The sequence below is a fragment of the Capsicum annuum genome, chromosome 7 (assembly GCF_002878395.1).
Source record: "Capsicum annuum cultivar UCD-10X-F1 chromosome 7, UCD10Xv1.1, whole genome shotgun sequence".
Taxonomy (NCBI): Eukaryota; Viridiplantae; Streptophyta; class Magnoliopsida; order Solanales; family Solanaceae; genus Capsicum; species Capsicum annuum.
The window spans coordinates 84,471,793-84,486,578 of record NC_061117.1 but is presented as its reverse complement, the minus strand read 5'-3'; the positions used below and the strand labels follow the sequence as shown (position 1 = coordinate 84,486,578).

General features: G+C 33.4%; 1 protein-coding gene across 1 annotated transcript; it reads left to right on the top strand.

Moving 5' to 3' along the window:
• Window positions 1-1,050: 1,050 nt before the first annotated feature.
• Window positions 1,051-14,749, top strand: LOC107877843 (protein Brevis radix-like 4). The gene is made up of 5 exons (XM_016724607.2): window positions 1,051-1,627; window positions 1,712-2,097; window positions 13,116-13,251; window positions 13,364-13,749; window positions 14,453-14,749. Exons 1-5 carry the CDS (start codon window positions 1,508-1,510, stop codon window positions 14,532-14,534), a joined length of 1,110 nt encoding a protein of 369 aa, XP_016580093.1. The 5' UTR covers window positions 1,051-1,507; the 3' UTR covers window positions 14,535-14,749.
• Window positions 14,750-14,786: the final 37 nt, after the last annotated feature.

Here is a 14,786-nt window from a genome sequence, read left to right as displayed (position 1 = left end):
TGTGACATACATGGGTTTAGAGTTATTTAGCAAGGGAAAGAGATACATGCCTTAAACAAGATGAATCACCAAGAAATATGACTCCTATTTGCTTCTTGAAGACTACTCTTGAAACCCTAGCCTCCAATTCTTCAAAGATGAGCCTGAAAGAGTAATTAGGGTGTTTGATCTATCAAAAATGGATGTTTAGGCGGCTACACACATTTATATAGTGAGAGGGCTTAGGGTTTTAGACATGAAAAATGACCATAAGGCCCTTAGTTAAAAGCTGAAAATTGAACCCGTCTAGGGGTACGACTCACTTAAGTAGTCGTACCCTAACTCACACCCTAGGCTTTTCCTAGGTCACACACACTATTAAGGATACAACCATTCACCCATGAGTTGTATCCAAAGGGTAAGACTCACCCCTAACTCGTATGCTCCACTAGGAACAAGAATAATCCACTCCAAGCTAAGACCTCACTCCATACGACTCACCTAGGTACGACTCGTACCCTTAGGTATGATTGAGAGGAGGGGCACTCGTACCTTGAACAGTGAGTGACCCTCACCACACTGCCTAAGATATGGGCGGGGGAAGGATACGACTCGTATCCAAGGGGTACGACTCAAGCCCCTAGTCGTACCCACCCCAGTGACACCAAAAGATGGAGTTTTTCAATGGTTCTAAGTCTAGGCGTTTCAGTGATTCCATGGTTGTTACCTTCGAATTGAAGGGTTTTTCCACGTTAAACTTGGTGTTCCTTATTTTCTTTGTTTTCATATTTACCTCTTTCCGTCACAATAAAAATAAGAGAAGTTACTCTGTGGTAGCTGTAAACACGCAAACATGCATTTATTGAGTGGTCCTATTTAAATATTATTTTTACTGTAAAATGTAATTTTATGAAAGTGTTGTTATTTATTATAATTATGATGTTATGTTTGTCACTTCTCATAATTTTTCCAAAAAGAAATACACACGAAAAAAAATGAAAAAGAGAAAGTAAAAGCAAATAGAGGCAAAGGTCTAATTCGTTAATGCATTGCAAGACTAACAACTACTACTCAATTTCATCTTCAAGTTCCATGTAGCCATTTTTTCTCCACTTCCATCTGTACTGGGACTCAAATCCTTCATAACCTTTTCCATTTTCTTTTTTTTTTCCCCCTTATTCATGGTTTTAAGCTTAGAATAAATATTTTTTTTTACTGTTGCTTCAGGGGTGTCTTAATTAATTTAATGTACTAGTACAGAAATCTCTTTGATGGCGCAATTTAAGGGAAGACAATAAAAGTGCGCCTTGCCTTTCATTTTCCTTATTAGCCACTTCCTCGTATTCAATATTCTTCAGACTCCATCACTTCTACTCTCTTATTATCTTTTCACTTCCCAATTTGTTCAAATCACCCAACAACTATTCATTGCTTAATTATATCCTCCCTGTTTTCGGTGCTTTTCGACTTCAGCCGTTGTTGTTGTTTCCTTAATTTCTTGATCGATCGTGGAAATATTATTAGCGAGATGCTTACGTGCATAGCTCGTTCGAAGCAACCGACCGATGATTCGCTTGATCAACCTGACAAATACAATCCAAATACTGCTCCCTCCAATAAACAATCCGTTAAAACACTCACTTCTCAGGTACATTATTTTTCATCTGATGATTATTTGCAAAGTTTTTGTTTGATAAATTTCTACCTTAATATTCTAAAACTGGTGAAATAGATCAAGGACATGGCATTGAAAGCATCTGGAGCATACAAGCAATGTGGTCCGTGTGCGACTCAGCCGACGACTCTGCGTAAGAACGGAAGCCAGAACGACTCCGACTCTGCCTCATTAGATAAATTCCGGTGGTCTTACAAGAGAACAGGGAGTTCGAGTTCAAGCTCGACGGCTGGAAGGAAGGAGCTGGAGGCGAGGCTAAAGGGGATATCGAGCGGGGAAGTTACGCCGGTATCGGCGTCTGCGAGTGGACGCCGAGTTGAACCGGTAGTCTTCGTTGAAGAAAGCGAGCCGAAAGAGTGGGTGGCTCAGGTCGAACCGGGCGTTCTCATCACTTTCGTTTCTTTACCACGTGGCGGCAATGATCTCAAGCGGATTCGATTCAGGTATTCTTTTCGCTATATTTAGATAATTTTGCCTAATTAGCTTTCTTATTATTTATTTATTGTTAATTTGTTTTGTTATTCATGAGTGGGCAGTGGCGAACCATTACTTTGCTTCTTAATTTGATTTAATTTTATTGGACCATTGTTTATTTTAATTCGATAAAGTTTTGTTGGACCATTATTTATTTTTCTCTTTCACGAACCAACAATTTTATAGCCGCCTTTATTGTATCCCTCAATTTATTTTTTTTATTTTTTCGTGAGTCAATTAATTAAATTTTACTGGAAGTTGAATTTAGTACTAGGGAAGTCGTACTTCGGATTATTTTCCTTGTTTTTTCCCCTTTAGAGTGTAAAGAACATATTTTCGAATTTCCTAGATTGTTCTTGGTTGCCAATAGTTCTTAAAAGTGCTCTTTAACCACTTAAAGCAAAATATTAGGATACATTTCTTGACTTAAAAAGAAGAATACTAGGCGTAGTTGCTAAAGAAATTACTATTACGAATAGAAGAGCATTACCCAAAGTTAAACTCTAAGGCAGTTTGATCGATGGGATGAACATAGATTTTCAGATAGATTTGAAATTATTTTATGTCGCCTTTGATTATGAATTTTATTTTAAAATTATTTTGTCTCATTATTTGTATTAGAATAGTTGAATTAGCTATCCCATAAAAAAAATGATAATATAACTAAGGAAAAAGACACCGTTTTCACTTCAAACTATAGTCGAAAAGTCGAATTCACAACCATATAAGTGACCTATTATACACCTTAACTATAAAAAAAGTGATACTTTTTATACTCTGTCAGACATTACACCACTTGCATGTGGTGTGGTGTTTTACATGCGTTGCCACGGCAACACCATCTCAGCTCCACGTAAGCATAATCCGAAAAAATAATAAATTTATTATTTTCATAATTTTTTCTTTCTTTTTTGTTAATTTATTTTTTCCCCGTCTTCTCAAATGTCTAAAATCTCTATTGTTGTCAATGTCCAAAATCTCCATTACCTCCATTACACCATATTAACCACCATAAACTTTATCCCAGTAACAAAATTGCCATAACAATTAATTTCTTCTAACATTGTTCTTCATCCGTAACCCATCATCTTTTCTTAAAGTAAAAAAAAAAATTTTCAGCTATAATGGCCATTATTGTTTCAAAAAATGGTCACTCAACTGTTGGTCTCTTTGTTTTAAATGGTAATGACCAACACATTTTCGTACCTTTTCTATTTGTTTTTCAGCTATAATTAAAAAAAAAAAAAAACTAATATGGTATCAAGCTTCATTTTTGGATGCATTAATAATTAACAAACGGAGAGGAAAAAGTCGATGATGAATACGACTTTTCCGACGAGAATTCACCGGAAAACATTCTTGCTACAAAATTTTATAATTTGTTTTATAAATTTTGGTTTTGCCAGTTTAAACATCAAATGCAATTTGATTTTGTTCATTGTGAAATTGACATTGATTCGATGAAAGTGGAGGATGAATTGTGTTATTTGGGGATGGGGTTGGAATTTGGAGGTGGGGTGATGAAGAAACTGTGTTGGTTGCGGTGGGGGTGATGAAGAAGAAGATGGTTTGGAGTTGGGGTTGGAGTTTTTGGGTGGGGGTTGATGAAAAAGATGATGGTTTGGGGATGGGGGTGATGAAGAAGATGATTGTTTGGGGGTGGGGGTGGGGGTGGGGAGATGGATGTTGGGGGTGGGGGTTGGGGGAGGAGTATTTTAATTTTTTTAATTTTTTTTTTCATTAATTTTTAATTTAAACGTGCCATTTTTTATTTAAATAATTATATATTTTCCAAGTCAGATCTAGGGAGTAAAAAGTATTAGTTTTTTATAGTTAAGGTGTGTAATAGGTCACTTATATAGTTTAAGTTTGGATTCGACTTTTCGACTTTTGTTATTTAATAGGTTGGACGCGCTTAAAATAAGTGTAACATACGCGTCTTAGAATGAGGATCGCGGGGAGGTAATAATATCACTTTTATATAGTTAAGGTGTGTAATAGGTCACTTATATAGTTTAGATGTGGCTTCAACTTTTCTTGTATAGTATGAGGTGAAAATGATGTCTTTTTCCTATAACTAATATCATGTGTTATTCTTATTTATCTCATCCCATCAATTCATAGGCGGTGATAAGTGGCGAAATTAAGATTTTTATCAAGGGGGTTTAAAAGTGTACACACAAAATAACGGGAGAGGATCCAACATTTATTATATATACATAAAAAAAATAATTTTAATCATATATAAATAATGTAATTTTTTTTATCGAATAAGATTCGGATAAACCTCCTTGATATATGCTAGGTTCTCCCCGAGTGGTGAAGCCGCCTAACAGTTTTGGCAAAAAAATTACATTAGTTAATTAGATTAAAATTTTAATTCAATACATAAATACTATGAAGGGGAGTCTTGAAGCAATTGATAAAGTTGTTGTCATGTAACCAGGAGGTTACGGATTCAAGTCTTGGAAACAGCCTTTAGTAAAAATACAAAGTAAGGCTGCGTACAATACACCCTTATGTTGAGGTCCTTTCTCAAACACTGCACATAGCGATAGCTTAGTGCACCGAATTATTCCTTTTTTTAATATATAAATACTATATGTCGACTCCTTTTATTTTCTATAGATGTCTATCTTTTATATTTTTATGCAATTTATTCATGTTTTATCTTGTATTTAAAATGTGCCTCTCAAAAGTTAAATCTTGTGGCTGAGTATTAAGTGGGAGTTGATTGGTAGTATACTCTTTTCTTCGAAGTACCTCTCTCTCCATTTTACCTTTTTATTTTATTTTAAAATAAGTGATGTTTTAAGACATTATTTTAATTGTATCCTTATTTTAATAAAGAAAATTTTATGTAATCAAGAAATTATCCTTATGTAATTAAGTGGGAATTTTATTTGTGTTAGAATAGTTGAATTAGCTATTCCATAAAATAAATGATAGTAATAATTTTTTTAAAGGTTATGTCCAAACTAAGAATGCCACTTCATTAAAATGGAGGGAGAATTAAAGTGTAAGTCAAATTACCGGGAATTCTGGTTACAAGGTTCAAAAAATGGAGTGATTAGGTTTGCAAGGTTCAAAAAATGGAGTGATTAGGTTTGCAAATTTGATTCTGGGTTTGTTATGAGATACTATTGGTTTGGGGTTTGGAAAATTTATGTTTTCTTTTTTAAGAAAAAATGGGAACAATTTTGTAACAAAGAAAATTCATTTTGATTTTTTCTGGGTAATTTTCTTTTTCTGATAGGATACTAATAAAATTATTTTACCATGCTATCTTTTTGACATAAAAGTCCCTCCGTTCGTTTTTAGTTATTGCTAATTTTTTGATTGGATTTCTATTTTTACTTGTCATTTTTGACATATCAAAAGAAGACAACTTCTTTTTTCATGTTTTACCCTTAATATTAATTATTATTAAAAAATAAATTTTAAGATACAATTTAAGCGTCATTTAATAAGGGTACTATGATAAAATAATCATATTATTAATTATTTTTTTAATAGGTTTGTCAACTTAAAATGTGACAAGTAAAATTGAACTGAGGAAATATTTAATTAATTAATGGAAAATTTATTGAGTATCACTATGATTATATCCAACTGTGGCTGGTCAGATCGGTGATTAAAGCGTCCGGTCAAACCCAAACTATGTGGTTATTGTCAATATTGGCAACAGTATATGGTTAGGTTAGGGGTGGGTATGGTATATATTGGATGCCATTTCAAAATTAAAATTTTTTATATTGTGGTATGGATGTTATGATATTTGGTAAGAGTTTTAAATTATTTTGGTATTTTATACGGTATTAGGTATTTATGCAATAAATATCGAAATACCGTATATCGCACCGAAGTTTTTTAATAATATGTAAAATCTATATATATTATATTTAAGATTATTAAATATATTTATATATCATCTATTAGCCAATTGAACATAAAAGTAATTTTATTTAGAAATAAATTTTTTGGGAAGCTTATTATTTAGGAGTACTATACTTAAATTTAGGTAATGTTGTTCAGACTTTGCATCTTGAACTACTCAATCGTGATTGAAATGTTCTTTTTGTGTAATTGATTGACAAAGGTAGTTGTTAGTCTTATATGTTTGAGACGTTTTTAAAGTTTAAAGTTATAAATTTTTTATATGAATATATGTAAGTCGAAATTAAATAAAGTATGGTTACCAAATTACCATATTGTAAAATATCAAAATCGAATTTAAAAATATCGAATCATACCGAACTAATTTGGTATGGTAATAATATTATTCTTTTAGATATCGAAAATCAAAATTACTATACCAAATTTTAAAATATCGTTTTTTACCATACGATGCCCACCCTGTCAAGATGACATGAAAGAGCAATTGATTTGTGTTTCGGACAGTCCTTGAAAAAAATTTACCTATGATTATTACCAAAAGAAGGCGTGCTAAAAGTAAATTTTGACGCCCCACCCAAATATCACCTTTAATAACCTTTGGCCATACGAAGAAATTAGTAGGTGCTAGTGGTAATTATGCCTCCGATCATGAAAAATAACAGGGCAACAAGAAAATAAGATTCCTTTCAAATTAAAGTCTAAAAAGGCAAAAATTAATGGAGCACTTTGGTGGGCGTGTTTTGATAGTGCTGGCAAAACCTTTTACTGATGTTGTCGTCTTGTCGGGCGTTATCACCCCCTTTCATTTTCCATCTTGATCATGAGTACTTCCATTTTGTCATCTTGTAAGAATTTGGGTGTCAGTTTTGTCCGTCAAGAGTCTACAACAATTATTTGCCCTTCCTGCGCCACTACAAAATTGGAGTAGGCTAAATTTGGCTTCTAATGGAGGAACAAGACTCTTAAGCTATCACTTTCTTGTTCTGATGGACATCACAATTTCAATAGTGACAGCCATTTGGTTTGGAAAAAGCTAGTAGAAGAGTCTATGTTTTGGTTCTAATGCTAGACATTCGGGCCAAGACTTTTGCAATTGAACACTGTAGGTCTCATCTTAGTGCAATCCGTGCATCACAAGATTTGTGATAAGAGCCTAATTTAATATATTGGTCAAAAGTTTCCTTTTTAGTCATTTTTTTTTAAACAGATTAAAAAAAAACGGAGGAAGTATTAAATAAATAAAGAAAAATCATATATAAAAATATACAATTGTGATAGAGTTGGTCAATCATTGGTGAACAGTTTTTCTTAATGATCTGTTCAATGGCCTGTAAGTCACTGTCCATCCCCGTGAGATAAATTTAATCGTTTCTTGGTTGGTGAAGGATAGGATGTGCTCTAAGCAAAGTCAGACAGCATTTTATCCATGCATTAAAGCCAGTTTTTAAGATATTGGTCCCCTTAAATTATTAAAGGAATCCTCTTTGTCTAAAAGCTTGAGTGAGTGGTAGGCCATGAAAGAGGACAATTACTCCATAACATAATCTACTAATTTAATCACTTGCTATAATGTCTTTTAGGTTTTGACCGCCAGACTATGGCTAATTTAGTTCTTTCTTTTGTTCTCACTTACCCTTTTCTACCTTCTTATTGTAGCCGTTCATAGAAATAGTTACATTCTTCTTTCTATATTATGTTAAGGTATTTGATTGGATGTCAAAATGAAAGAAAAACTTTTAAAAAATTTATAGTTCAAAATAAATTTCAGATATTTGCGTGACTATATATAATCACATTAAGAATAAAATGGAAAGTTCAAAAATCAAAATTATTACTCTGTATTGAAAGGTGTCATTCCTTTTGAAACTGACAATAAAAACAAAAGGAATGTCACATACATTGAAACTTAGAAAGTAATAATCTAAACATTCAGCTTGTATTGATTTCAGCTTAGTAGGTGCTCTAAAGGTGCATTGCATAAACCACAATGCCCATCATGCCACACAGTAATCAATTGTTGGTGTAATATATCATAAATTAATTATAGTTGAAATAATTAAATGAACAAAAATTAAAGAAAATAAGATAATTTTCTTCTTGGCTAAGACGTGAATATTTCGCTTTCTTTTAACGAGATTCAAGTTCACTGCGGCATAATTTACACTAATCCAGCAGTATATCTCTTGACTTGTCCCGTCCAGGATACAACAATCCATCAATGATGTACAACTCAAGAAATTCCGGATTAGTTGAAGAGTTCAAAACCTCACCATAAAAACACCTTCTTCTTTTGTATAGTGAATATAGTTGTAGATTTAGAATATTTTCTTTGTCTCAACTCTTTCTTTCACTAATATAGTTATTTTCTTTTGTATATTGAATATAGTTAGAGATTTAGAATATTTTATGTGTCTCAACTCTCTCTTTCATTAATATAATTTCTGCACTTATCATTTTTTTTGTACCTCACAATATACTACAACTCATCTTTACCATCACAAGGAAGAAAACAGTCTTTATATAGATATAGTATTTCTTCCATCTAATAAACAAGAGAATAATGAATATTAAGTGAGGAAGATGAATTCTTTAGAGGTTACATATGTTATATGAGTTACAATACATAAAGAGGTAGAACAATGGTAGAAGTTACAAGAAACTTATTACCAAATTCTTATCACTAACTCATAAAAGTAATTGCCACCAAAATTAGTGGGAGTAATTGGCATAAAGTCACCAAAGGTTGGAAGTTGCTACATAATACAACAATGCAAATGGATGGGAAGTGCATTAGCACATTAAAATGCACTTTAATATTAAAATGTAACAACGTTCCTCCACTTATTTTTTATTAAACTAAGAGAGTATTTTACCAGATTAGTTGAAGGTAAACTACAACAACAACAACAACAAACCCAGTGTATTCCCACCTGGTGGGGTCTGGGGGGATAGGATGTACGCAGTCCATACCTCTACCTCTGAAGAAGTAGAAAGGTTGTTTCCGATAGACCCCCGGCTCAAGACACGCGGTACCACACAAACACATAGTAAAGCACAAGGTTACAAGATTACATAACATAAATACGGCACCCATAAGTAATCTAAAACAAAGGAAAACACACAGATGCATAATAAAGGCGTGATCTGCATTGATAATTCACTTAGTAAAACAGTAAATTTTACTCCAAAGTAAGTAGTAATTTCTGACTTGAACTATGACTACTTAAGGAAAATAAAGTATCGCTGCTTACATACAACAATCAAGTGTTGACATAAGCTTTAATAGCTAGCACATTATGACCATATGCTATTCCGTTTTTTCTTGAGCGTTTTTGAAAATGGGCCATTCTCATTGAAAGCGGCTTACTTCCACACTCACATAGATGAAATCTATTAAGGGTGATCCTGTAACTTTGACACCCCACTCATACGAGATATAAAATTTCATTAAGAGTTCTTAGACTCAGCCTCCACAAATTATTATAGAAAAATACACTCACACCATAGGGAGGGATAAAACAATAGTGCATTCCCAACAAGTCATCACATGATTCGTTTTTTCCATTGAACCTGGTTATAGAATCTCTAGTCCCTAGGTTGGATTTCCTCATATATGACTTAGAATTTTGAGCTTCAATTCCTTCCCCCTCGATGTATTTCAGACCTTTTATCTCACTAAAGCCTTAGTCTATCAATTTGTAAGATTATCACGAAGTTAACACAATCAATATTGGTATACTGTTGATCCGTATGATCTCACAATATTGTATTTTCTCCTTATGGTCTGAATTTACCATTATAATAATGGTTCATACTCTACCAATAAATTTTTGTGCTGTCACAATAACTCAAAATTAGATAAATTAATTTCTCAAAGTAAAGTGATTGATCAATTTACTTTTTCACTAGTTGAAACTAAAATAATTAGTTCAACCTCCATGATAGAGGTAGCAAATAAATAATTTATTTCTTCATTTCAACAAATAACACCAAGTTTTTTATCATTGCATCAAAAAATACTTTAGCAGAATATTTTTTCTTTATAAAACAAGTCTCAATTTCGTACCAAGTAAATGTTCCTGGTTTGCTTGTATCTGCTAAGTACTTTTAGTGCATAAACATTATCATGCCAAGTTCAATAAGTCACACATCTCATATCTTTTTCTTTATTAAGCTAGCAAGCTCCTTTAGTTATTTGTCACACCACTTTCACATATTTGAATCAAAAGGAGTTGCATGACTCTTACAATTAACAAAATTGTATTTCATAATTTTCACAACAAGATGATTTTTCAAGAAAATTTTTATCACATGTGTTAGGGTATTTCTTTCATTCTAAGAATGAAATTTATCTCACCAAGTTTTCATGTCAAAATGACTACTCAATTTTTTTCATTTCTTTGATAACATGGTTGTTAGAGCCAAAGACCTCAACTCATATATAAATAGTAACATATGATTTATTCTAAAACTAATATATGCACTTGTAACACATTTTATTTTTAAAAAAACACATTTTCAAAAGTGCAAACATCACATTTTTCATGGTGATATTTTTCTCAATTCATTAGCCCCAACTACTTTATGGTCATGAAAAGTAGTATATTTTATTTAGGCAAAATAACTCGGTGGACCCTTATACTTGGTCTGTGTTGTAAAATGAATACTTTTACTTAGCCCTTTGTCATCTGAATCCCTCAACTCAATAAAACTCAATATTTTAAACACTTTTTTGGTGTGTGTAACATACCCGCCCCACGTCAGCTGTTACGTTCGCTTCAACATCTGCCACGTCAGCTTCCACGTCATTGTCAAGTATTACATTAAATTCCATGTCATTTTTAAAATGCTACATAAGAAATTAAATATTAAAATAAATTGAATTAAATAAAAAAATTATAAATTGTAGAAAAATTTAAATAATCATGTTTTTATTTTTTCTCACAAATTAAATATCAAATTCATTTCAAATAATTAAAAATTTTCTCCAACTAATTTAAATTTTTAACTATAAATTCATATAAACAAACATAATAAATTTTTTATTTTTAAATTTGAATATCTTTAACAACTTCACAAAAACTACAAGTTTTTTCAAGCTTATTCATGAAATTCACTAATTTTTCAATTTCTACTGTCACTCACTTTCAATTCAAATTTAAATTTTAATCTAAAAAAAAATAAAAACATTTCAAATTTAAATTTTAATCCAAAAAAAATGAAAAGATTCGAATTGAGAGAAAAAATTTAAAAAATAAAATAAAAAGTGAATTCAAAGTTTTTTTGGTTTGAGGTGGGGGGGGCTGGTGCGTTGGGGGGTGGGGGTTGGCTGATGTGAAAGAAGAAGGTTGGGGAGGGCTGGTGCGTTGTGTGTGTGGGAGGGGGGGTTGGTGCAAAGGAAGGTGGTGCTGGGGAGGAGGCTGGGGGACTGGGTTAGGGTACTGGACGGTGGTAGGGGTGGGGTGAGGGGTGTTGGATGGGGCTGGGGTGGGCTGGAAGAAAGTGGGGGGTGGGGGGTGGTGAACGCGAGGGACGGGGGCTAGGGGTGAGGTGGAGGGTGCTGGACTGCAGTAAGGGGTGAGGTGGGGGGTGCTGGACAAAAGTGGGGGAAGTGAGAGGGTGCTGGACGGGGGGAGGGGGCCTTTTTTTTTTAAAAAAAATAAATTATTATTTTTTTAATTTTTAAAAATATTTTTAAATTAAAAAGGTTTTGTTTAAAAGAAATTTTAATATAAATAAGTTATTTCACGCACTCATACACGGTGTAGTCACGCGCCATATCCAACTCAGCTATTTTAATGCCACATAGATCCGGTCAACAGTCAAAGGGTTTAAAATATTGAGTTTTATTGAGTTGAGGGGTTCAGATGATAAATGACTAAGTAGAAGTATTCACTTTATAAAACAGACCAAGTACAAGGGTCCACCGAGCTATTTTGCCACTTTATTTATTTAAAATATTAGGTACAATGTTCTAACTTTCTTCCACAAGAAGTAGAAAGTTCTTTTACCTTTCCTTTACTTGAGTTGAGCAAGTAGAAAAATACTTTACTTTTCATCCCTTTCCTTTTATCTTTTGAAGAAACTAGTGACATTGAGATGTTGAGATCTCTCATCTTGATATCTGTGATATTTTAAACTGTAACATAACATGTATCTCCTTACAGTTGAAATAATAAAATGAACAAAAACTGAAGAAAATAAAATAATCTTCTTCTTAGCTGATGGGCGGATATCTCGCTCTCTTTAAGGAGATTCAAGTTCACTGCGGCATAATCTACACCGATCCTACAATATATCTCTTGACCTGTTCCCTTCAGGTTTGTTGAAGAGTCCAAAGCTCTACCACAAAAACACCTTCCTTCAATATATTATTACTCTCTTTTGTATAGTGAATATAGTTATAGACCTAAAATATTTTCTTTGTCTCAACTCTTTCTTTCACTAATATAGTTACTCTTTTTTGTATATTGAATATAGTTAGAGACTTAGAATATTTTGTGTCTCAACTCTCTTTCACTAATATAATTTCTGCACTTATCATATTTTCTTGTACCTCACAATGTGCTACAACTCATCTCTACCATCATAAGGAAGAAAACACCCTTTATATAGGTATAGTATTTCTTTCATCTAGTAAATGAGAAAATAGTGGATATGAAGTGAGTAAGATGGATGCTTTAGAGGTTACATATGTTATATGAGTTGCAATACACAAAGAGATAGATACTTATGGCCACATTCTTACCACGTGACTCATAAGAGTAATTGGCACCAAAGCTAGTGGGAGTAATTGGCATAAAGTCACCAAAGGTTGGAAGTTGCTGCATTATGCAACAATGCAAACGGATGGGAAGTGCATTAGCACGTTAAAATGTAACAACACCAATGAACTATTTTCATGTCTAGAAAAAAGTCCTGTTACCTCATATATGTTCTCTTTACAAGAACATCGTTTAACAAAACTTTAAGAGAGTGAAGATGGAGCTTATGTATGTGCTTTTGATGGAAAAATAGTTGCAAATTAAGGATTTTCTGGATAGATCGTAGATGAAGCCAAATTTCTGACTCAGTTGTTTCTTTATAATAGTCGAGAAATGTTTAATAAGTACCAAGCTCAAAGGTGGTGGTCAGAGAATTGGGAGAAGGTAATGGAGCTTTATAATGTCCAAAGGTTGAATCGCCAAGCTTTTCCCCTGCCAACACCACCAAGATCTGAAGACGAGGTACCCATATAATACCTGCTTTATGGTGTTTTAAGTATATATGTTAAATATCTGTTCTTTTTCTTTGTCCGTCTTCCTTTATCATAAATATAAATTCTCCATTCTTTTATAGAATTCAAAAATCGAATCGATTGAAGACAGTCCTGTGACACCCCCACTCACTAAAGAACGACTACCCCGTACTTTGTTCCGTCCAATGTATTCATCATCTGATTCTCTTGAACTACACTCGACCCATTCTCGCTATAATTATGACTCTTGCGGTGTCTCCTCAACCCCAAAACTCTCAAGCATCAGTGGAACAAAGACGGAAATGTCGTCAATGGATGCCTCTATGAGGACTAGCACATCAAGAGATGCAGATCGCTCTGGAGAGCTATCCATCAGCAATGCCAGTGATCTCGAAACAGAATGGGTTGAGCAAGATGAGCCTGGGGTTTACATCACTGTACGAGGGCTACCAGATGGTAGAAGAGAACTCAAACGTGTCAGATTCAGGTTAGTTTCATCTCTAGATTAGTTAATTAGACAACTAAAGCAGGCATATTTTCTTGCAATAGCACAATTATTTCAAGTTACATCTTAAATGATTTAAATTACCTACGGATAATGATGTGGGAGGAATATGGACTTAAGTTGCACGGACTCTTCACTTTCGATGTCGCACCCGTGTCAGATTCTCCAAAAATACACTAGTGTTGGAGAATCCGACACGCACCCGCTAACATTTTTGAAGAGCGAGCAACATAGAATATGGACCGACTATGCAAGCCTAGTTATGCAGGTGGACCTGTAAGAACACTGTTACCTCAAAATGCTATTATTACAGTCGCCCCTGTGTCCATTTTGATAATTGGTGCTAGAGCATTCTCATTCATCAGTAAAATTTTCGTCATGAAATGCTTGATGAAGTGTTAGTTTGTGTAGATGTATTTCACATACATGTTTAATCTCGTACACATTTTTATAATGCTTTGTTAGTAAGAAGAAAGAGTAAAGAGAACTGCTCTTGTTATATGCCATGAGAACTTGGGACACTCCACATTTTCCTTTATACATTAACTTAAGGACATGATATTTTTGAACTTCTGTTGCTACTTCTGCCTCTCTTTATTTGTTCTCATTTTATGATCGCTTTATTTGTTCTCATTTTATGATCTTTCTGATTGAGGCTGATATAAGCTTATGCATGTGGACGCAGCCGAGAAAAATTTGGAGAAGTGCATGCCAGGTTATGGTGGGAAGAAAATCGTGCTAGGATACACAAACAATACCTGGGATGAGAGCTCTTATTGCAAATATTGCTACATTTGCTGTTGATAGCCAATTGACGAGATGTTGCCTACTTGGGTGTTGCACTTCTTTGGCAATACTCATAGTATTCATTATATATATGTGGAGCCAGAGATTAGTATAGGAGAGGCAATATACAAAGAAGAATCCAAGCTTTGTTACCTTTGCAGAACAACCACCTAGGTTGTTGACATGTTCTTCTTCTTCTTTTTTTTTTTTTTTTTTTTTTTTTTTTTTTTTTT